Source organism: Trifolium pratense, linkage group LG2 (assembly GCF_020283565.1).
Source record: "Trifolium pratense cultivar HEN17-A07 linkage group LG2, ARS_RC_1.1, whole genome shotgun sequence".
NCBI classification, from domain to species: domain Eukaryota; kingdom Viridiplantae; phylum Streptophyta; class Magnoliopsida; order Fabales; family Fabaceae; genus Trifolium; species Trifolium pratense.
The window spans coordinates 53,760,558-53,785,130 of NC_060060.1; the positions used below are offsets into that span (position 1 = coordinate 53,760,558).

At 33.0% G+C, this 24,573-nt stretch overlaps 4 protein-coding genes and 1 non-coding gene across 7 annotated transcripts; 4 read left to right on the forward strand and 1 right to left on the reverse strand.

Annotated features, from left to right (window-relative positions):
- Positions 1 to 2,372: 2,372 nt before the first annotated feature.
- Positions 2,373 to 3,335, forward strand: LOC123904940. The gene has a single exon (XM_045954546.1). The coding sequence runs from the start codon at positions 2,373 to 2,375 to the stop codon at positions 3,333 to 3,335; it is 963 nt and encodes a 320-aa protein (XP_045810502.1).
- Positions 3,336 to 4,141: 806 nt separating this feature from the next.
- LOC123906223 (sufE-like protein 2, chloroplastic) lies at positions 4,142 to 4,911 on the forward strand. Its single transcript, XM_045956087.1, has one exon. The coding sequence runs from the start codon at positions 4,269 to 4,271 to the stop codon at positions 4,854 to 4,856; it is 588 nt and encodes a 195-aa protein (XP_045812043.1). The 5' UTR covers positions 4,142 to 4,268; the 3' UTR covers positions 4,857 to 4,911.
- A 4,166-nt stretch (positions 4,912 to 9,077) lies between these two features.
- Positions 9,078 to 9,150, reverse strand: TRNAR-ACG. Its single transcript has one exon. It is a non-coding gene; the product is annotated as a tRNA-Arg (tRNA).
- Positions 9,151 to 11,195: 2,045 nt separating this feature from the next.
- LOC123906224 lies at positions 11,196 to 15,368 on the forward strand. Of its 2 annotated transcripts, none has more exons than XM_045956088.1 (4): positions 11,196 to 11,373; positions 12,445 to 12,598; positions 14,136 to 14,246; positions 14,949 to 15,368. In XM_045956088.1, the coding sequence occupies exons 2-4, from the start codon at positions 12,482 to 12,484 to the stop codon at positions 15,243 to 15,245; spliced, it is 525 nt and encodes a 174-aa protein (XP_045812044.1). In that variant the 5' UTR covers positions 11,196 to 11,373; positions 12,445 to 12,481; the 3' UTR covers positions 15,246 to 15,368. The 2 variants fall into 2 exon arrangements, with proteins under 2 accessions (XP_045812044.1, XP_045812045.1); XM_045956089.1 differs by lacking the exon at positions 11,196 to 11,373 and adding an exon at positions 12,173 to 12,319.
- A 2,624-nt stretch (positions 15,369 to 17,992) lies between these two features.
- LOC123906225 lies at positions 17,993 to 22,263 on the forward strand. 2 transcript variants are annotated; one of them, XM_045956092.1, is made up of 15 exons: positions 17,993 to 18,346; positions 19,183 to 19,331; positions 19,448 to 19,556; positions 19,672 to 19,812; positions 19,993 to 20,097; positions 20,234 to 20,317; positions 20,397 to 20,512; positions 20,650 to 20,751; positions 20,833 to 20,946; positions 21,041 to 21,097; positions 21,192 to 21,258; positions 21,366 to 21,419; positions 21,580 to 21,654; positions 21,748 to 21,783; positions 21,936 to 22,263. In XM_045956092.1, exons 2-15 carry the CDS (start codon positions 19,312 to 19,314, stop codon positions 22,050 to 22,052), a joined length of 1,197 nt encoding a protein of 398 aa, XP_045812048.1. In that variant the 5' UTR covers positions 17,993 to 18,346; positions 19,183 to 19,311; the 3' UTR covers positions 22,053 to 22,263. The 2 variants fall into 2 exon arrangements, with proteins under 2 accessions (XP_045812048.1, XP_045812046.1); XM_045956090.1 differs by having other exon boundaries at positions 18,025 to 18,346; positions 19,186 to 19,331.
- The last annotated feature ends 2,310 nt before the right edge of the window (positions 22,264 to 24,573 follow it).

Sequence of the window (24,573 nt, forward strand, 5' to 3'; positions counted from 1 at the left end):
AATAAATAGGTAATTTTATTGATATTGGGAAACAATGAACGATTTCCTGATTGAAAAACATGGAAAAATTTCTTGTTCACATTAGTGAGATTTTTGGTTACGAGGAGTTAAGTGGAAGAAACGGAGAAATGTTTTGGTGGGGTTGGTGATGAAGTTGAATAAATTTGGATTTTTTTTTTTTGTTGATAGACGAATAAATTTGGATTTAGAGGTGAGAGGATGTACACAACTATGATGGTGAAGAATTCTAGGAAAATTCAGGATTTTTGGGATTAATCTCTTTTAATTTATTTATTTAATATTTTATTAATCAAAATAATTATTTTTTTACTGTAATCAAAATAATTTTTAATAATATGATTTATTGAAATAAAATAAATAATAATGCCACGTGTAATTGTAGTGTTCATGTGTCATCTGCCACATCATGAAAATTGACTCAAAATGAAGTGGAGGACCAAAAGTACAAAAAAATATAAAATAGGGGGACTGAAAAGTTAGTTTTTGAAATAGGGAGACCAAAACTTCAAAAAATTCAAAATAGGAGAATCAAAACTGCATTTAAACCTAAAGAAAATAAACAAAGAAAAAACTTGTTTAATACGCACCTTAAAAATAAGCATATAAATGTAATTTAAGAGTTAATTTAAGTGGTTATAATTTAATAGTATAGACAAAGCCAGTTCAAAATACATATCAATATCTCAATTACCCACTTTACCTCTATTTTTTAAAATTGAAAAACACTCAAACTCAATGGATTCAAATATTTTCAATCAGGAGGAAGGGTACTGGAAGCAGCGAGCCAAGATGCACTGGCTTCAAGAGGGTGACTTGAATACTCGATTTTTTCATATGTCCGCTTCAGCGCGTAGTAAGAAAAAAAAGATTACCAAACTTATGGATGACGCAGGTACTATAGTTCATACTCAAGAGGATTTGTGCGGGGTAGCTAAGAATTATTTTAATGCTCTCTTCAGAAATATAAGTGGTATTCATGAACCTGTGCTTAATCATATCCAGCAAAGGGTGACAGAGGAGGATAATCATCTACTTACGGCACCCCTGACCAAAATTGAATTACAACAAGCTTTATTTCAGATGCACCCGGATAAATCACCTGGTCCTGATGGTTTCAACCCAGCTTTCTACCAAAGGTTCTGGAACATTGCGGAGATGATATTTTTGTAGCCGCATATTCCTGGTTAGATCGGGGGTATTTCCCTTCCAGCCTTAATGAAACTAATATTTGCCTCATCCCTAAATGTGATAATCCTACTTCGATGAAAGATTTGAGACCTATTTCTCTCTGTAATGTCCTCTACAAGATAGTCTCTAAAGTGCTTGCTAATAGGTTGAAGCTTTGTCTGGATAAATGTGTCTCCCAGGAGCAGTCAGCTTTTGTCGAAGGTAGGTCGATCCTTGATAATGCCCTTATTGCTATTGAAATTATACATGCTATGAAGCGAAAGACTAGAGGATATAGAGGTGAGTTAGCATTAAAAATTGATATTAGTAAGGCTTATGACAAGGTGGATTGGGGTTTCCTTCGTGGTATGTTAGTCAAAATGGGGTTTGGAGAGAAGTGGATACAATGGATGATGATGTGTGTGAGTTCTGTTAACTACTCAGTGCTTATGAATTTTGACAAAGTTGGTCCTATTACTCCGGGAAGAGGTTTAAGGCAGGGAGATCCATTGTCCCCTTATTTATTCATTCTTGTAGCGGAAGGACTGACCGCTCTAATACACCAAGCTGTTAGTAAAGGAGACATTCATGGTGTGCGAATTTGTCGAGGCGCCCCTGAAGTGTCTCATCTCTTGTTTGCAGATGACTGTTTCTTATTTTGCAGAGCTAATGTTGTTGAGGTGACCCAACTTTTAAGTATTCTACAAACTTATGAACAGGCCTCGGGTCAGGAAATTAACCTGTCTAAGTCTGAAGTGTTCATTAGTCGCAATATGTCACAGGCGGCTCAAGCAGATTTAGCCGGTATACTTGGAGTGCGACATGTGTTGGGCACAGGTATTTATCTCGGCCTACCGTCTATGGTAGGTAGAAGTAAGAAGGCGATTTTTTCCTATATTAAAGACCGTATCTGGAAGAGGATAAATTCATGGAGAGGACGAGCCTTATCGAAAGCTGGAAAGGAGATTATGATAAAGTCAGTGCTTCAAGCCATCCCAGCATATGTTATGAGTATGTATATCCTCCCTTCTACTTTTATCGATGATATTGAAAAAATGATAAATGCCTTTTGGTGGGGAGGTGGTAATGGTAATAGTAAAGGTATCCATTGGTTGGCATGAGAGAGACTTGCTTGCCCCAAAGATAAAGGGGGTTTGGGTTTTCGGAATTTTGAAGCCTTTAATATGGCTATGGTAGCGAAACAAGCATGGAAAATTTTACAAAATCCAGACACTTTGGTGGCTAGACTTATTAAAGCAAGGTATTTTCCACGATCTACGTTGTTGGAGGCGTCCCTGGGCTATAATCCTAGTTTTGCATGGCGTAGTATCTGGAAAGCTAGACAGGTTCTGTTACTTGGGTGTAGGTGGAGGATTGGTGGTGGTGACAAGATACACGTCATGTCGGATCCTTGGTTACGTGGGAATGGAGAACGCTGGATTCCTTCACCTCAACCTGAAGGAATGTATAACTTATTTGTTAGGGACCTGATGGTAGATAATTATAAAGCTTGGAATGTGACTAAAATTCGCATGTTATTCCCAGTCCAGGTGGCAGAAAGGATTATTGCGACACCTCTCATTGGGTCGGTTTATGTGGACAAAATGGTTTGGGAGGAGGAACGAAATGGGTGTTACTCTGTCAAATCCGGGTACAAGCTTGCTATGCAGTGTATTTTCCGTAATGATAAATACCATGTGAAAGGTAATTGGAAAGAAATATGGAAAGCGCATTCTCCACATAAAACGCGTCATCTTCTTTGGCGATTATGTAGGGGATGTATTCCAACGCGGTGTCGGTTACTAGAACGTCATGTTGATTGTGATGTTCATTGTCCATTATGTGAGGATGAGGTAGAAGATGATGTACACGTTTTTTTCACCTGCGCTTCTGCTCAATCCAGTTGGCAAGCAGCTGGACTGTCATCTGTCTTGGGTTCCGCAGCTTGTCAGCAAGGGAGTGCGGCAGATAGAGTGTTTGCCTTGTGTCGGAATGAGGATTACGCTACTATAGGTAGAGTGGCTATGCTGTTATGGAGTATATGGCATAATCGGAATGATAAAATTTGGAATGATAATGCTAGAAGCCCAAACCAAATTGGCCGGGCTGCGTTTGATCAGTGGAACGAGTGGAACGAGCGTCCATAAGTTGCGAAGTAACGATGATCATGATGTTCCGCTTGTCAGTACCATTCGGTGGGAAAAACCTCGTATAGGATGGTTAAAGTGCAATGTAGATGCAGCATTTTTTGTCGGTGCAGGTAGGACCGCGATGGGTGCTTGTTTTCGTAATAATTCTGGTGAGTTTATGGCTGGAATTACGCAGTGGCAGCAACTGACTTTATCAACAGAGGAGGGTGAAGCATGGACACTATTGCAAGCCATGAATGAAGCTAAGAGTAGAGGTTTTGAAAGCGTCCAGTTTGAAAGTGACTCTCAAGTGTTGGTTGATGCCATTCGTACCAAACGGCGAGGCAATTCAGAGTTTCTTTCAATCGTTAATGAAATTATTCTTGTTATGTTTTCATGTGTGAACTTTGAAGTTAAGTTTATTAGGAGACAAGTGAATTCGGTTGCTCACACCTTAGCTAGGGCGGCCAATTCCTGGACTAGTTTCCATAGATTTGAGATTATTCCTTCATGTATTGAACTTTTGATATTTAATGAAATGCAGTAAGTTTGTTTGGTTCAAAAAAAATATTTTCAATCAAAATTAAAGCGGGTTCGAGGGGTGTCTGCGCGAGTATATGTTATACTGTCATGGCTGACTTCATACCACCTTTTTAATACTATTATTATTAAATTGTTGGTCCATTTTATTAATACTATTAAATTCAACTTTTTTAAAGCATCATCCTATATTTTTGAAAGAAAAAAAAAAGTAATATTTGTTTATTTATTTATATATATGTACATGTACATACTAGTAGTAGTACCTCTCACCGCACCATACTCCCACCCACCCATCCATCTCATTCCTTTCCTCTCCCTCCTTTCTCTTCCATTTCCCTTCTCCTTCTTTCTCTCCCAAAAAAATAATCATCATTATTATTAATAATATTAATTATTAAAAAAAATAAAATGTTATTTTCAATCCCAACAACAACGGCGAGCACCTTATTAACCCTTCCTTCTCCTTCTTCTCATTTCTCATCCAAACTTAACGCCGCCGTTACTCCCAAACAAATCCAACTCAAACTCTCCGTTAACCCCCCCTTAACGGCATCATCATCATCATCATCATCATCTCGCGGCGTCACGGACAAGCTCAACAATCTCGCCTCCGAATTCGCCTCGCTAACCGAACCCATCGATAGAGTAAAAAGGCTATTACACTACGCATCTCTCTTACCTCCGTTAGACCAGTCCGACAAGGTTCATGAGAACCGGGTATCGGGCTGTTCAACTGAGGTTTGGATGGTGGCCCACATAGATGAAGGTAGGAAAATGAGATTTAAAGCGGACAGTGATTCGGAAATATCGAAAGGTTTTTGTTGGTGTCTTGTTTGGATGTTTGACGGCGCGGAACCTGAGGAAGTTCTTACGGTGGAGAGAGATGATTTGGTTGGTATGAATGTAGGGTTGAATAATGTTAAAGCACGTTCTAGGATTAACACGTGGCATAATGTTTTTTTTGCCATGCAAAAAGCTACTCAAGATTTGATTTGATCATTTAGCGTGTGTTTGGTTCTGCGGCGGAGAGAATTGATTTTGGCAGAATTGATTCTGTAAAATTGATTCTGGCCAAAATTGATTTTAAGCTGAAGTGGTTTATGTTTGGATATATTCATGAAAAAGTGAGTTGAACAAAAAATTTGAGTGTAAAAATCAATTCTAGAATCAGAAGCTACGATTTCTAGCTTCAAGTAGAATCAATTCTGGAGGCAGAATCAATTCTACTTTTGAGAAACCAAACAAGTCAGAATCAATTCTACACGTTCAGAATCAATTCTGGATACTCCAGAATTGAAACCAAACATACACTTAATTGGTTAATTTCTCGCACGTGTGGAGATAGATAGATGCTAAGGCTAGCTAGGTTAATTTATTTTCACCATTTGATTTTTCTCCTTAGTATAATTAACCTTTCTTGTCTTGGTTGGGTGATCAATAGATGTTATGATAGGGTAGGGAAGGGCCAATTTATATATGTTTACTCTATTGAGAAAATGTATAGAAAAGTAGTTTAAGTTGTTTTTTTAGATAATTAAGGAAAATATATTTTGGTGATGGGAGAAAACTAGCTTGGTGTTTTTATTGATCATTATTATGTTATAATTAGATGCATGTTGTTGTATAAAATATCCTTTTAATTTGCTATATAGTAGTAGTTCACAACAAGCAAGTGTGGTTGCATTTGTTTTATATGCTTGTAGGTTAGTAAAATAAAAAATAAATTGGAGACCATGAGAAAGGACATAGTATTAGTAAAGCTGTGGAACTTGTTTATTAGTGTAGTAATATCAATATTTTATATGTCCATGTACCCTTTTTTTAAAAATTATTAAATTAGACTATCAATAAAAAAATATAAAAATGCAAACATACGAGACACTTAATAAAAATAAATACAAATAATGCAAACCCATAAACACGCAAAACATTTAACACAAATGACTCAACCACTGGACTATTAGCTAATTTTTTAAAATATTTTTATGGTTAATTAATAATTAACTATAATTTCTAACAAATATTTTAAAAATATACAATAAATTAAAAATTTGAGGCCCTATGTTGGAACAAGTGTGTAATTTGTAGAGAAAACTTGGTAGAAATATGAACACAAATGAAGAACTATGTGTGAATTAAAAAAAGGTTCAATTAGTCTCATATTGGTTGGAACACACACATGAGTAGTGTTTATATACTAGAAGGTCACTACTTGGAGTACGCCCTAAGGGGTACCCAATTTTGTAAACGGGGCACATCATGCTAAATATCACACACACGCGTCGCCGTCCGTCCGGATCGGGTCGAGCTTGGGCTTGGTAATATATTATTTTTTAATACCCATAAGTTATTTTTTAATACCCAGAAGTAAAAAAAAAAAATTATTATTTCAAAATTAATTCGCACATGTTTTATGTGCTCCGACCAAGTCTTGAAACGGCTATATGATGAGTCATCATAACCGTTATGCTGGAACTGAATGGGCCAAATTTCTTGGTCACGTTTTGCTTTGCTGGCTCCCACGATTTCCTCTTTTCTAGTTCAATTCTTTGCTCTATAAATACTCTTCAGTTATCACAATTTTTTTTACTCTGATTTCACAATTCGAAATCTTCCTTCTTCTTTCTCGCTGCTTTATTCTTACTTACAAAAAATCTTTTTTTTTGTTGTTTCACAGAAAGTAGTTGTTGCCACTTCAAATTGATAATTCGATTATCAATATTAGACTAGTTGTTGTACGACCATCGAAGGTGTTTTTCTGCCCGTTTGCTACAGTGCAGTAGAGAACGATATTTAAGTGAATTGGCTGTTTTATCCTGGGGACTTTACGATTGCTAGTCTACCTTGCACAATTTGGGTAGTGCCGTGAAACGTCTTAAAAAAAACGTATTGAACCGCGACTCGGCCAGTAATTTCTTCGTTGCTTATTTTTAAATCTTTCAAGGCACCATTCATAATAGATGAAGAATTCTTCTTTGACAATAGCCATTTCCAAAAGCAAATTCACATACTCCAAAATCTCTTCCACATTGATTATCTTATCTTTGATGAAAAAATAGCTTAATTTCTAACCTGCCATCAAACCACACGACCAACTAAATCAACAAAATAGTACCCTTGAAAAACTTTGCCCCACACCTTCTTACCAAGTTGCTATTGTCTTATTGATGACTACGACTATTTTTATGGAGAGTCATTTCTTCTCATCAATTGATCTCGTCTTTTTGGGCATGATCTTTGACCTGTCTTTTATTTCTTCATCACAATTATTTACTAAAACGTTTTTTAAATTAAAAAAAAAAAAAACTTTGCATGGGCCTAGTCCCCTTCCTATAACACATTAATCAATCTCTATTGAACTAGCTAGTTTGTTGAAAATTGTTTTAAAATATAAGCAAAAATTGATAAATAAAAGTGAATGTATTTGATCCAAATTTTGAATCAATCAATCAAATACGTGAAGTTTGTTTGATTTATTTTTACTTATATTTTGAGACGGATGGATATATATATAGGAAAAAACTAACATGTGTCCTAAAGGTTATGACACATATTAGTGCTTTAAAAAAAATAAAATGTTTTACATCTTTTTTTTTAATCAGCTAAATTTTATTAATATACAAATCTCCTAAACAAGAAATATAAGTGATCAAAAAGTACAATAAACCACCACATCAATGTGAATGTTTTTACTTTTGAATTTTTAATATATATGTGCCCTTAGCAAGACCCATATATATTAATGAAAAGATAAAAAAATTAGCTCACCTCTCAAAAAAATGAATATGTATGATAATGATTGTGTTTTTGTAGGGATAAAATCATACTGCTTGGTACTTTTTTGGACCTGGGTATAGATTCAAATTAGTTTGTTTTTTAAATGATCATGGTGGGGTTGATATTTTTTTTTTTTTTAACCAAGGGTTGATATGTTTTTTGAAAGGGTAAAAGGTAAAGAATTTAGCAATATGTAATTAATAGTGAGAAGGAAAAACATTAATTGTGCTTTTACATTATTAGTGTGTGTGACTATGACAAGTTGATCGGTGGTGAGAGAGGAACGGTACAACTTATTGAATTAGTTGACAATGTATAAAAATAACAAACATACGATAACAATTGATATATTAATAAAATTAATGATCATTTTTCATAAGTGATCCATCATTGATTGGTGTTTAAAATTATCTGAAATTCTGGTTAAAAAAAAAAATTATCTGAAATTTCAACGATTGTCGATAATATTCTCTAAAAGTAAAAAATCAAGACTCTTGTAGTCTTTGCAATTAAAAATGACATGATTGGTACTAGTTCCATACAAGTCACATTTTTATTTTCCCTTGTTTTTAAAGGAATTTGATTCCGTGTCTTATTCATTCCCTGATAGATCAAGATATACAAAAATACAATTCCCCAAATTAGACGGCTCATCATCCTATATTAATGTGCAATAATATACTAGTCAACCTATATCAATATACATTAATATACAATAATAACTAGTAAAGACTAATTACAAATAATTAAGATTATTATATAATCTATTAATTTTAATCAAACCAGTATCAATTAACTAATTAAGTCATTATTTCAACAGTAAAAATAAAAATGATAATCAGTTTATGCTTTCAAAGAACGATATATACATTGTCATTAAAATTTTAAATATTTTTTAACTACTAAATCCACCATGGATCACTTGTAGTAATGGTCATATTAAAATTTTCCTACTAACAATTTATTATTAAAAAAAAAAAAAAACAGTGGTGGTGGTGGTGAAGAATTAATATTGAGAAGAAGATTTCAATTTCTCATGCTTTTGGCTTATGTGGTGGGGATGGGAAGGGCCTGCTTAATTATTCAATTTTGATTAAAATTACTCTTTCCTTTTTTATGTTTTATTCTTTCACTGTACTGTATTTGTGTTTGTCATATTCATTTTCTTTCTATAGAAAAAGATTCATTGATTCAAGCAAGCGGAAGTTAGAAAAGTCCATATTGATAACTGCAGCATATATGCATGGACCATAGAACATTATTCAATTTTGGTTAAATTTTGAATGTTGACGTTATCATTATCATTGGCAAAAATATCTTAGTGATGATGGAAACTGAATTGACTAGGAGTTTGTCCTTTTCTTATTTTCACATTAGATACAAAAATTTGTTTTTCCTTGAGCGCCTAAAAACGAAAGGAGCAAAAAAAATAAATAATTTCGACTTCACTGGGGATCGAACCCAGAATCTCTGGTTCCGTAGACCAGCGCCTTATCCATTGGGCCATGAAGTCCCTTTGTATTATCAGTTTGGCACGAATAGTAAAGATATTTTACTGACATCTAAACATACCCGTCAAGGATAAATAAGTTTTGCCTTAAAAAATAGAAAAAGTAGTTTCCATTCACATATTTCATCATAACATAAAATGAACTTTTGCTTCTTAAAAAAATTGTATCACTAATTCAAAATTTCAGCCATGAAATTTAGTCCAAGAGTTCAATTTTTTCATGGGATAGGTTGTTATTTAATTATTTTTAAAAATATTTTATGTCATATAATCAAATCCAAAGTAACCGACTTATCACAGAGTAAAATTAGTCTATTATAAAAAAAAGTATGATTAGTCCAAAATTTTTAGAAAAATAAATAAATTGGGGATTTTTAACATGAAAAATTGAAAGAGTGTTTAGTAAGAATTTTTTGAGGCAAGAAAGAGAATAATCTTATGTGGCAACCTTACCAATGACCACCTTATTGCACATTGGAGAAAAAGAAGTGTCGATGTTACATTTGTACTGTCCGAGACTTGGTTTCTCCCAATTCACCTGATGAGGCATCGATTGTGGGTTACTAACGTGAGACCGGACCTGCTGTGCTCGACGCTTCCAAATGGTCCACACCATAACAGCGAACAACTCTTGTTGTTCCTTATCAAGTCTATGCAGAATATGGAGAACAAGTTGTCTGTGATATTATTGTTAATGTTTAGTCCTACACTGATATGGTTCCATAAACCTGCTTGCTGCCATCAGTCGATGCTGCGAGGACATAGAAACAACACATGTGCACTATCTTCTTCATTGTCAATACGCACAAATGCAAAAGGAGGAGTGTTAATAATGCATCTAACCGTGTTGTTATCAAAGGCAGGGGCGTCTCAAAGTTTTAGGAGGCTCTGTGCAAAATATAAAAGTGGTCCCTTAATAAAAAAAATTAAAAAAATTATCGATTTAAATTGCATATAATATAAAAAAAAACATTCTTGTAAACATATAAATTATCAATATTAAATCTTACATTAAATTAAATGGAACAAGAAATACAAAATAATTATCTTTGAATATAACGTCAAAAAGGAACACCATAATCTAAGATTAAATTTATGCAAAGATTAAAATGGACTAGAACTATATTTACGAGTATAGATAACTAATATATTAATACTCATGATATTTATGAACATTAACAATATATAACTATTATTTTAGGGCCTAAAAATTAATCTATTAATATACATCTGATATTTTATAGGTATAAATAATATATAAGTAATATTATAGGACCTCAAAATTTTGAGGTCCTATGCCGTCGCACACCTCGCACATACATGCAAGCCTCCTCTGATCAAAGGTACCACTGATTTTGTCAATATCCTATGCCTTAGAATTTGTCATCATAATATCTTTCACCTTCATAAAATTGTCAAGCACCTGCATATTAGATGGAGTAGGATAGGAATGGACGAGAAACGATTCTCACCATTGAAAAAAAGTTGAGGAGATAATGTGTGTATCTAGACCATTAGATCATAAACATGTGATAATATTTTAATAAAAAAAATGGAGAAAAGTTGGTCAATGGTTAAGATCTGACAATTGAGAAAACTTGAAGAAAAAAATAAATTTGAGAGGATCCTTTCTTAGAATGGACATATCTTTATTTTGTTCTGAGATATTAATATCCTCTCCGGTACCAATACTTTATTCCACTTACAATGCCTTGGAGAATATAAAATATGGGAGTTTGTCTGTTGATGACTCTTGGTTCAAATTTAACATGAACAAAAACATGTATTTTTAATCAAGACATTGAATTCAAGTGAGTAATGAACTCCCATTAAATTAATTATTCGGAGAACTCGACTTCGATTCCTCTAGGAACAATTCTTGGTAAGAATTTATATTTTAGTTATTTTAGACCTTAATTCTTTTTATTTTTTTATTTTTTTATTTATTTTGTTGGTACATTAGACCTAAATTCTTTTTTAATTTTTACTAATCAGACAATGGTTATTTAGAACAAAATTGGTGGTTTACTCAAAAATTAAAAGTTTAGAGGGGTAATACGGGTATTTTGCGCGCAAAACCTATTCCCTTCTCTGCAAACGTGTTTCTCCTCTTCTCGTTTGGTGCAAGCCTTATTCAATCCTGCTCCCATTCGTTTTCTGCCATTCAGCCGCGCACACCACCGTCAACCAGCTCCACTCCGCCGTTCAACCGCCGCTCACGACCAGGTTCTTATCTTCTCTGATTATGTTTATTTTCCAGTGCTTTCTTATCACTGTCAATTGCTTTCTTATCATTCAAAAGTTTATTAACAGATCCAAGCACGTTGACATAATAAATTAGTTAACAATAACAATGTAAATGATAACAAATAATTGGATCCAGATCTATTCTACAATGAATTAGCAAAAGAAAGAAAATCAAAACCCCAAAAATACACCAAAATTGTTCAAGGTGATGACATAATTTGTGCGCGTGTGACTATGTGTTCTTAATTCTTATGCTCATAGCGAGAGGCTATAAAACACGACGTTATGGAATCAATTTTCATCGTTAATTTCTTCAATTTCTTAGTGTGTGTTTGATTATGCAGCGGAAAATTGTAAATTGAATGTGTAAATAAATTTGATTCCGACTAAGAGTGAGTCGAAGGTAAAATGATATGTTTGGATACATTAATGTAAAAATGTGTTGAACAATAAATTTGATTGAGTACCGTTGAGCATAGTTCAATAGGTAGTGACATTGCAATATGCTCAATAGGTAGTGGGGACATTGCATTATGCAGGGGTCGAGGTTCGAATCCGAAATTCCCCACTTATTCACCTTATGGAATGAAATTATGGCCACTAGGTTGCTTTACCAAAAAAATAATTTGAGTGAGAAATCAATTATAGAATCAAATGCTCCAATTTCTACCTTCAAGTTAGAATCAATTCTAGAGGCAAAATCAAGAGACCAAACAAACATGTCAAATCAATTCTAAACCTCTAGAATAATTTTTGCCTCCTCCAAGAGAGTGGAGCCAAACATACACATACTTGTACAGTTCAATATACTTGTAAATTTCATAAATATTTTCCTGAAGCACAAAGCTTTAGAGATAATATGGCTTTCTACAATTCTACTATCGATGATGGGTTTTGATTTTTGTTTGGTGATAATTCCACCAAGGTTTGATTCAATTTGATAGCTTCCTGAAATGTTTTAAATTAATTCTATGAAGATGTAATCAGCTGAACCAATATTCTATTAAGTTTTACTTCTAGCATTTCTGAAGTTGTTTACTTTTTCTGCAGAAAATTATAAAATCAATAGTGTTGATGATTTGCCAATATGAATAAGTTATTGGACTATGGAAGGAAAGCCCTGTTTTATGTCAGGGTACTTTCTGGATATGAAGAGCGAAGAATACGGTCTTTTAGGATGCAGCTTGAACAACGTGTCCTACAGGTCTAATATCTTATCTTACGCAATCATTTACATTCTTGAGTTATAGTTTTGTTCTCTTTTTTTCGACAGGATTTTTGTTCTCTTTTAGAAACCATATGACATGATAAAATATGAATGTTGTTAGCTGGGACTTGGGGATTTCATATGAATCTGGGGATCTTTGCAAATTACAATTGTCAAGAGGTGAGTCTCATTTTTTAAAAAAAATAGACATGCGATCAGGCCCGGCTCTGAGGCAGGGCAAGAAGGCCCATAGCCCAGGTCCTCAACATTTTTTGGGCCTCAAAATTATATAATTTATCAGGCTCGTCATTTATGTTATATCAGGGCCGGCCCGACACATGTCGAGGCCCCGGGCAAATTACATAAAGAGGCCCTTCAGCTTTAAAAAAAATAATAAAGCTTAAATGGTTTATATTTAAAAATGAGTAATTTTTATTTAAAATGTAAATAACATCAATAATATAAAAAAATAGTTATATTCTAATCAATGGTAGCAAAATTCACTTTCAAGTTAATATCATTAAATATTGATAGTATTTTTAATAAAAGTTGTAACTTAATTCTAGAAATGTAGTTTTTTTTTTTTAAAAAAATAATAAAGTACAAATTAAGTTTTGATTAAAATGTAGTTTTTTCAAATTGAGTTTTTTCAAGTTTTTATATTATTGATGTTATTTACATTTTAAATAAAAATTACTCATTTTTAAAATTGTGTTTTTTAAATATAAAACGTTTAAACTTTATTATTTTTTTACCTCTAAAGGGCCTCTTTATGTAATTTGCCCGGGCCTCAACATGTGTCGGGCCGGCCCTGCATGCGATGCCTCATTTTAGAGACAAAAGAAGAACTGTTTCCCTAGCTATTATTTGAAACAGGATAGAATCCACACTAGCGAAATGAAGGGGTACCAAGTGTTGTCAATTGCAGATTGAGAAAAAATGATGGTTTGTTCAAATTCCGCTATTCAAAAGTGCTATAACACCGCTATAGCTGCTACTTGACAATATATTTTGTACTAAATAGTGATTTGCGGAACAATAGCGATATGTTGAAATTCCGCTATGCAATAGCGCTATAGTGCCGCTCTAACTGCTTTTTAATAACTGAGTAATAGATTTTAATGGAGCAGGTGTGATGCATTTACTAATTTTAAAATTAGTATAACATTGCTTATGTTAAGCATCTGTGATCAGTTACGGTCATCACAGTCATCTTGGTTTTTGAATCATCATCATGTTGATCCATCATCTGATTAAAAAAAATGATCGGCTTCTAATTGAGATGATATAAAAATCATATAAAATAGGAAAATAACACAGGATAATTAAGATATTAATTCACAATGTATTCTTCCTTGTTTCGAAGTTACTATTTACATTGGGGAAATATGAATTTTACCTTTATTTTTTGTTGCGGTGAAGGTGGATATGGGATTTCCTCTTAAAAAACCACATGTTGCCCTCAAAGTCTTTCTAATATTTACTATTTTTATTTAATTAAGTTCTGATGTGTATGCTATTCTCTAATGAAAAGGCACAAGCAAGGAAAGCAGCCATAAATAAAGTACCTGAGCAGATCATTTTATCTGAAGTTCGTCGAATGGTTGAAGAGATGCAAGCTTTGAACAAGAAGCTGGAAGAAACAGTAAGTTTATGTCTCGATTCTAGAGGTGTAGAATTTACTTTGACTTAACAATTGATTTTAAATTGAAACTATAAATTGAAACTTTTAATTCTATAATTGATTTCTACACTAAATTTTTTGTTCAGTTCACTTTTAGATGAATGTATCAAAATATGAATCACTTCATTTTCAACTCATTTTTAGCTAAAATCAATTTTACATAATGAATTAGCTCAAAATCAATTTTTGTTACTTTCTAACACACAGTTTAATTGTATTCTCATGAAAAAAATATGAAACTTTGTAAATTTACGATTTAAATACATTTTTTATTTGGTATTTTTTTTTTTGAAAAATTTCAATTCTTTTCCTCCGCTTGTGAATATGAAGGCACAATGACTTCTAATAAAAAAAAGTTATTTATTCTTCTCGAGAAGATCTACTACGACATAATTGCAAACTTCCGTATGAAATGCAATTTGTCCTTAGTTTTGTTGATAGTGAATTTGGATCATTCACATTCTTTCATTTTGCTTTTTGTGGGATTAAACATTCATATTGTGTCATGTTTGTCTTAATTAAAATCTTTATGTGTCATATTAAGTTGTTGTGTCATGTGTGATATATGGTTTATTTTCATTTAACACATGGTCTTCGATTGTTTCATTTGTAGCACTCAAATTTGTTGCATAATAATAATAATATGATGCAATTTATGTGTAGGAGGTAGCCATCGAAGAATACTTCAAGCCTCTTGACATGGAGGCTGAGGTTTTGATGAAGATGCAACTTCAAGGGGAAGAAAACAAATCGGAGATGATGATGAAAGCACTGCAGGAACAAGCCATGCGTCAAGAAGTTGAGGCAAGAAAAAGTAGAAGTATGCACCAAACAGACAACATTGAAACTAACCAAAATGCATCCGAGACTCTGGTGAAAACGTGTATAGGCGAGGAAGAAAAAACTTCAAAGGACAGTGTGCATGAAGCAGACAAGGAAGAAAAAACTTTGAAACTTTGAAGAACAAACTATTTGTATTATTTAAAATTGCATCTTGAGGTGCAATCATGTTATAACATTAACCTTTGTTTTTTGAGGTACGGAATGGTTAAATAATAAATTTCCTGCATGTTCTAATTCTAATAGTACATGTAAAACATGTAAATTTTGTCATAGTACCTTCTTTTAGTACCGGACTGGTCGTGAATACTGTTAGTTACTAAGTGTATGTTTGGTATCACGCCGAGTATAGCAGAATCACGATGATCCACCGTGATTTTGAGATACCCACGGTAATACCAAACGTATGCTAAAAGTTAATTCAATGAAGGAGGATTAGGGGAACTTGAATTGTATATGGTACTTAACCCATTAGAAAAAGAGGTGGGTTTAACTTTAAATAGTTGCTAATTCTATGGTGCATCAGTAAAATAGCATTGCCACCATATACATGTTTGTTTTTTACCATTAAATCAATAAACCTTTTCTTATCTCACTTGTTCAAAATATGAAATTTATTGATCACGCCGTAGAAATAAACTTGTGTATGGTTGTAACCTATGAAGCACGGACACAAACATATGCATTGAATATGACACGGACATGACACATCAACACTGATAATAATTTTAAAAAATAACATAATTCAGTGTAATCATATAAGTGTCGGTGCCATGTTGTCCTACACTGACACGTGTCCAACACCGGACATGCCTAGTTTGAGAAGTGTCTGTGCTTTATAGATGGTAACTCATAAATAATCCTTAAAATGTAAGAATGTGTGATTAACGGTATATATTTAACCTTAAATAAATCATCTTATACTGTATTTAAGTTTAAGTAAGTCTCTCATATTGACCTTACCAGTGCAGAATCAGGTAAAGTATACACCAGTGATTGAGTAAAAAGCCATGGCATTGGGGTTATGAACTTCTAAACAAGTCAGAAAATACTCACATTTCGCCATATGTGAGAATGGCCCTATATATAGAAATCATAAATAAGTTGGTACCAGCTATCAATTATCATGTCTGTGTCCAATTGCTTTAAATACTTTGCACTTACCGGCTCACGTACGTTCAAACCAAAAGAATTGATTATCCAAAGCATTTTGGAAACAAAGTTTTAAAATTTGAATCGAACGTTGAATCAGCAAGATTCTTGTGTCGTGGTTTAACTATTTAAACTATTTAATAGGACAAAACAACAACTGAACTGTCAAAATAATTCAGTCGTTTTGTCAAAAATAAAATAAAATAATAATAATAATAATAAATTGTCCCCATGAGCTTAGCTCAATTGGTTGGGACATCAGCATTTTATATGCAGGAGTCAGGGTTCGAACCCTGGACACTCCACTTATCCATCTTTAAAGGTGGAATTTCAAGCCACTAGGCTACCTGACCAAAAAAAAAAAAAATAATAATAATTCAGTCGTAATGAATATAAATTTAGGTTCAACGATTTAATGGTTTGATTCCGTTTTTAAAACACCAATTAGAACCAACAAAAGGTGCCAACATGACATGTTCCTTTTTCATGGAAAGTAGTTCATGGAAAATTTATGTTATGACTAACAAGAAAAGGCACACAATTAACATGACAAGTGACAATAATTTTTCTCATTCTCAACAAGAAATTAAATTTATTATGCCGTATTAAAAGGTTGCGATGAAACAATGAAATTTTAGTCCTAATCATCAAGCTAAATTATTGGACAATTTTTTTTAGCTTATGTCTTGTGCCTTGGCTTGAATGGAGCATATGCAATGAAAATATTGGAGTTATGTGATTTTTTTTAATATTTTAATTTTTATTTTATGTTTCTTTAATGCTTTGTGGAAGGATTATAATTTATAACGAGTTAATGTTTAACCGATACTCCAATTTTTCGCAAAATTGGTTCCTTCAAATTGTTAGCCAAATGCAAATGAGTGTTGAAGTTATTATTAAACCCACAATTTATATAGAGAGCTCCGGTTCCATTATTCATATCAAATGAGAGCCCCCTCGTACAAGTTCCTTTATGATTAATGTTGATGGAGCTTAGAGCAAATAATATCCATTCACAGTTTATGGATGATTACTTAGGGATGCTCAGAGTGGTCAATGTCTTATCCAATATTGTTTTTTCAATCCCGACCACAATAAATTTGAGATTATTGTGCTGAGATGCGGAGTTTAGTTCACACTATGTGTGTTGCTCGCCATATCCATCTTGATCATGTTATTTTTTAAACGAATTCCACCTTTTTGTAACTAATGCTTTTAATCATTCTACCACCATATTTTAAACCTCTTTTAAAAAAGGGTGATATGCAATATTCAACATTATTTGAGATAGACCAATTCATTTGCGATTTTATCAACAAAAGGAATCGAGAATCAAATTTAATACTCCTTTCTTCTCAGTTTTAATAATCCTGGCGATAATTTTCTACAATTTTAATGTTGAATGTGTAACTTTGTAAAAATAGTTGCACTCCATATTTAGTTTGATAATTTATCCTTATTAGTTATTACTACGAAACAAAAAAGGAAGTGAAAAGAAAAATGTGAAATTATTTATTTATTTTTCTTTTGTTTTCACTACCGGTATCCGATTAATTGGACCACTAATCTGGTTCGGATGTCAGTTTTGATATCAAATAGTTTCAGCTCGCTCCGATCGCACTTGCAGGGATAAAAAAAAAAGTTAAATTAAGTTGAGAGAAATTAGTGTTTTAAATTCTACTATTTATAATTTCTTTTAACCAAAAAACCTATTTATAATTTGTAAATTCTAACTAATCATCAAAATTGTGGAAGAAGAAAAGAAAACTCTAAACCCAAACCCAAAAACAAAAAGCTACAAAACAAACTCAACAACAAAAACCGTGTGACCAAACTCACAAAGATCTTGTTTGTTTCTGCTATCTTATAAAACTCAAACCCACACAAACTGAAAATTCCATTCTGCCGCCGGAAAATTCATCCTCCGTTTCCTCCGTCATCATCATCACCACCACCAAAAACCCCTCCTCGCAGTTCACCAACTGGGGTTTTGTTTTCTCACCTTTTCATTCAAAAAAACCTTCTTTTTTGTTGTTGCTCAGATCTTCATCTATCTCCTGCTATTTCCGGTATGTTTAGTAGTTGTTTCTACAATTGATTGTTTCTGCAGTTACATAATCTAAAACCCCAAAATTGAAACTTCACTGTAACTCAACCTTCTGTTACTTCATTTCATTTTCCCCTTTTTTTCTCAAGGAAATTTTTATAAAGTCATGATCTTTCAAGTTGTTTATGATAATTCATACAATTATTTCCTCTTTACTGTTCTGTATAATTGTGCCTGTTTGGATTTTTGTTTTGCTTCCAAAAAAAAGCTTATGATTAATTTCTTAGAGTTTTTTTTTTTTTTTTTTGTTGCTTGATAAGGTAAGCTAAATATGAAAAGTTTTTTTGTTTTCTTCAATTCTTTCTGTTTATTTGATTCTTTTCTTTTTCTTTTTTTGGAATAGAATTTGAATCTTAGGTTTGTAAATAGGGAGCTACTAGTTTGGGATCATTATCTTGTGTATGGTATATCATCTTTTTATCAAAGAGATCACATGAATTGGTTAACCTTTCGAGTTAATTCGGGAGGTTATCGAGGAAAAGTGCATGCTTTTCTTGCATTATGGTTCATTTCACTAGCTGATTTTCAATATATCTTCTGCCAGCTAGCTAGCTATATTTGGTTCCTTTGTTGTTACTTCTACGAAACTTCTAGCACATTTATAGATGGTGCCGTCTAGAGGTGTTATTATTGATTAACTTCATAAGTAAATAGAACTAAACGAATCTGACCGTGAATCTCACTGGCATATTGAGAATTTTTGGTGATATTAGGAGATACAATATGTTCTTACAAGTTTGAACTATTATACGATTTGATTTATTAATGTATATTTTTCTTTATTATTTGGTTCTTCAGCAGGGGTTTTCATTCCTTTAACAATAACAAGCATATTTGCTTCTTATACGGAGGGCGTGTTCCAGTTGATGAATGTTGAAGTGTAGCATATAGTTTTATGAGCATACAGTTAGGGAAGTTCCGACATAAATGGGGACCGTTACTCGCAGGTCTGATCATTGGTGATAGCTAACTTGTTGATTATGTTTGTTTTGACAAAATTTTTGTATGCTAGTTTATGTCAATAATAACTCCGTTGGGTGCATTTCTGTTTCATTGGATGCAGTACTGGTAGAAAACCAAGTGAAATTATGAGGATAATTGTGACAACTTTTATTGGAGTAGTTTTTGGCTTCTTTTTAGGCGTATCATTTCCAACATTATCATTAACAAAGGTGCATACTTAGTATCTTCTTCTTTCTGCACTGTTGTAGATCTTTGTGGGTTATTTTTTGTTATTAGACTAAATAAATCCATTGCTAATAGTGCATACTGCATAACATTTTGCAGTTCAATCTCCCATCTGGGTTGCTTCCCTCGATTGATCTCTCTTACATTGAAGACAGATATACAGGTCGTCATGCTTGGTCTTTTATGAACAATGGTAACAAAAGATCTTCGCGACATTATTTATCAAATGATACATCAAAGGTAGACATTGTATTCTGTCATCATTATTAAGGACATTTTCATATGCTTATTCGGTAATCATTAATAAACGATTGATAAGGACTTTATAGAATGACATTGTTTTATATAATATTGGGAAAATGGATACATGCAGTCTCTATATTGACCAAATCACTTTCTCCTCATTTTAATGTTTTACAGATTTGGGTTCCATCAAATCCAAAAGGAGCAGAAAGTTTACCTCCTGGCATTGTTGAAGCTGAGTCTGACTTTTACTTGCGTAGATTGTGGGGCAAACCCAGTGAGGTGTGTATCGTAAGACAGTTTATAGGTCTAATATGGCTTTAAACTCCAAACTACATTATATTTTTCTTCCATTTTTTTAAGGAAAACATATAAACCAGCTAGTGTACAAAGGATTTAATTAAGTTGGCACTTGCAGGACTTAACACTCAAGCCAAAGTACCTTGTGACATTCACTGTTGGCTATGAGATGAAAAAAAATATTGATGCAGCCGTGAAAAAGGTTTCTTTCTTGGTCTCTTTCTCTCTGTGTTTGAGTGTGCTCATTGATGTGCCTTTTAACTAAGCATTTGCTTGAACAGTTTTCAGAGAACTTCACAATCCTTCTATTTCATTATGATGGCCGAACTAATGAATGGGACGAGTTTGAATGGTCGAAGAAGGCTATTCATGTGAGTGCTCGCAAACAGACCAAATGGTAAGAAGCCACAGTGTGTTATTAACTTTTGGATGACAGATTTTCATTGTGGCTTTTGCAGTTAATATTTATTAGTCTTTAGTGTTAATATTCCAAAATTATCATCATATTGACTATGTGAGTTTTTACATTTCTAGGTGGTATGCTAAGCGGTTTTTGCATCCTGACATCGTGGCTCCATATGACTATATATTTATATGGGATGAAGACCTAGGCGTTGAGCATTTTAATGCGGAAGAGTGAGTATTTTATATGGGAAGGTTATTTTAGAAGTTTCGTATGAATTAAAGTTTCATATGCCCTTCTCGTTTCAAGTGCAGGTATATAAAACTGGTGAAGAAGCATGGCCTGGAGATTTCACAGCCTGGTTTAGAACCTAATAAAGGGTTGACATGGCAAATGACAAAAAGAAGAGGTGATAAAGAAGTTCACAAGTAAGAATGAGTAGAGCACAATAGCAGTTTCTCGTGGTTCATGTTATTTTGCAAGAATGTGCATTAACTATTTATTTTTGTGGATATGTATTAGAGTGACGGAGGAGAAACCGGGATGGTGTTCCGACCCTCATTTACCTCCTTGTGCAGCGTAAGTAACTGCTGGTGTGTGTAATGTATTAATCTTGTATTATTTGGTCTATCGGGCTGTATCTAATTGTGCATTCTTTGTCACATGAATGCAGGTTTGTTGAGATTATGGCCCCAGTCTTCTCACGAGAAGCATGGCGTTGTGTGTGGCATATGATTCAGGTTGAATGGTTAATCCTAACCGTTTTAAAAGATTCCCCTCTAATTAGTTGTTTAATGATTCTTTAAGCACTTAATAGATTATAATTGTATAACTTCTGGCATTGCAGAATGACTTGGTCCATGGGTGGGGTCTTGATTTTGCTGTTAGAAGATGTGTTGAGGTTAGTGGATTCTCACATTCTCTAACATCATCTAATTTCGCGACTCTTACTTTTACGGTGTGGCCTTAGCAAAGGCACACACGAAAAAGTAAAAGTCTAAAAAATTGCAATCTATAGATGTGCTTGAGCTTTTAAAACTAACTTATTTTTCTTGATATAGCCTGCACATGAGAAGATTGGAGTTGTTGATGCTCAATGGATTGTTCACCAAGGTGTTCCTACACTAGGGAATCAGGTATAAATATTTTCATTATTATTGTATATATCAAACTTAATAATGTCACGAATGACACAGTAAAATCCTTATCAATTTTCTCGTTATTTGCAGGGTAAAACAGAAACTGGGAAAGCACCATGGCAGGGGGTATGTTTTGCATGTTTCATCTGATATGTTACTTGGCTTTTTATTTTCCCCTGACATTTGAAGTATATTAAACTAATCGACAAGATGTGAGATAGTGTTTATTTACGAACATCAATCATATAATCCATTTTATGTTGCAACGTTGATGGCAGGTGAGGGAAAGATGTAGGAGGGAGTGGACCATGTTTCAGAGTCGGTTAGCGAATGCAGAACATGCGTATTTCAAGTCCGGCGGCGGTATTGCTATATCTAATTCCACTGTTCATTAGGAGACAAAGATCAAAGCTTGACTTGTACACAGCTATGGCCATACCATTATGTGTAGACTCCCCTCACACCTTTTTTGAAATATATTCATATGTAACATTTACATGAAATAGAGTCCTAGCTAGGGACCAAACTTAAACCCAATGTAGAACTTGTCTTAGAGATGAATGTGATAAATTAAGTGAAGAAAATTAATACTACGTTATGACTTGAGAGCTCTTTTTTCATATTCTTTCATTCTACTTAGTCTATAAGGATTATAAAAATGATAGTCTTTAAAGTTTATATAAATGTTTTTGCAAGATCTTTATATATTAAAGGACCAAGAAGTTTAGTTTTTATATATTTTATTAATGAATTACTTGTTGTTTTTGTATATTTTAGAGATTAAATAAGAGAGGTAATGGTACTAAAAAATTAATTTGGAGGAGAGTCTTTATCAAAATTAGAGAGTGACACACATTAGGTATGTGAGTTCTAATTTTCCAATATGTTGGTATGAATATACTTTGAACAACTATATCTATATGAAGAAACAATTCAACAACTTTTTTGCAATTTGTTTGGTATGTTCATGTGTTGTGTATGAGCATCCCTCAACAAAGTAATTGGATTAGTTTGGTCACACATGTGGAGTTGTTCTAACTAATTGCAGTAGTTACATAAAATTGCAGTAATAATGAACTAATAAACAAGGTCATGTTTACAAATAGAGAAATAATTGTTGTCAGATAAACAAATTTGGAAATTGTTGCTACAATAGCATAAGAGATTTTTCTTCTTCTACTTACTTTTTTTAATATAATGACTTTTGAGGCTGAAATATTGAAAATTATACAGCCTTTATAGGTGTGTTTGGTAACACAAATAAATTAACTTATAGCTTATAATAGTAGCTTATAGCTTATGATAATACCTTATAAGCTTGTTTCATAAAATAAGTTACCTTGATATTTTTGTTGTTCTTGATTTACATTTTAAATAAAATATTACTCTTTTAGAAATTGCATTTTTTTTTTAATAAAAACCATTAATTTTACAAAATTTATTTTATCTTCAAAGAATTCTTTATCCAATTCATCTGGAGCCTCAAATATATTGGACGACTCTACTTACATATAATAATTATGTGATATTTTAGCAACTGAAATAAACTCACGAGATATTTTTGCTTTATTTTTCAACCCAAAAGTAATAACAACTTAGTGACTTACACTAAAATTTACCTACCTTAAACTTACATTAACAATATCATTTTCATCGACTCCTTCTTTGGGGGAAAAAACCTAAACTAATTTGTCATAACTCATAAGCAAGAATCAAACATCTTCGTTTCCTTATTTATGGTGTACAAGTCAAGTCATGTCTAAGCCTTTGGAAAATAACAAAATAAGTAATTACGTAGGGTCACATAACCAAATACGTGTTACATTTTTAAATCATGCAAGTGTACACGGATACAAATAATAATAACAAAATAATTTCTTTTTTGTTTATGTACAAAAAACAACACTAAGCAAAAATTCATACAAAAAATACACCACACATACATGCATGACATGATGCATCGATACAATGATGTGTGTTATGATTGATTGAAGCATTTACGTATAATTAAAGATGAAGTGATTACGCGTTGTTGACAGACATAACCAGAAATCTAGAAACCTCGGAGGGTGAAGATGATTGCCATCAGTCACAACCTCTGTGGTCACCGCATACACGTGGCTTTCTCAAACATACTATTTTTGTGATAGTGAAACTCCACATTTTTTCTTTTTTTTATCACTTCACTCATGTACTCACAAATCCCTACACGTGTTGCCACGTGTTATATGTGACGATGGTTAGTATTTTTGTTGTCATATACTACAGTATGTCACTGTAATTATAAGGGTTATGTTAACGTGTGCCCTAAGGACACATGATAAGGTATCCTAATATAGAAATACTATATTTAATAATGTAAGAAATTTAATACATAAAAATAAAAATGCACAAGTTTTCAAAAATAATTTCTATATTTGCTTTCTTAACATGTGCCCTTAAGGGCACATGTTAACATTCTCCTAATTATAAAACTCTATAATATATGTCACGATAATGAATTTTTTTTTTTTTGGCTAAATGTATCACCATAATGATAAAACTCTAATAATGTTTATTATTTTTTATTAGTTGCCCAACTCGAAATGAATTGACCGATAATATGTAAAGATTTGAGTTCAATTTTCGTTGTCAATAGAATATATTATTAGTTAATTCAATGGTGATTGGCGCTGAACATGGTAGAAAGGACCACAGTTTGATCCCCACAATTGCGTTTGGGAGGGGATTGAAATTACTTAATGCCAAAACTCATCCCAAATTCTGGACTACTATGGTCCCCTTCTCATAAGAACCAGAGGGTGAAAACAAAAAAATAAAAATATATTAGTATTTATAAAATTTGTGGGAATGAAATCATGGTCCCTTACTAAATTCAGCACTAATTACCACTGAACCGAGTTGTAAGGCATCATA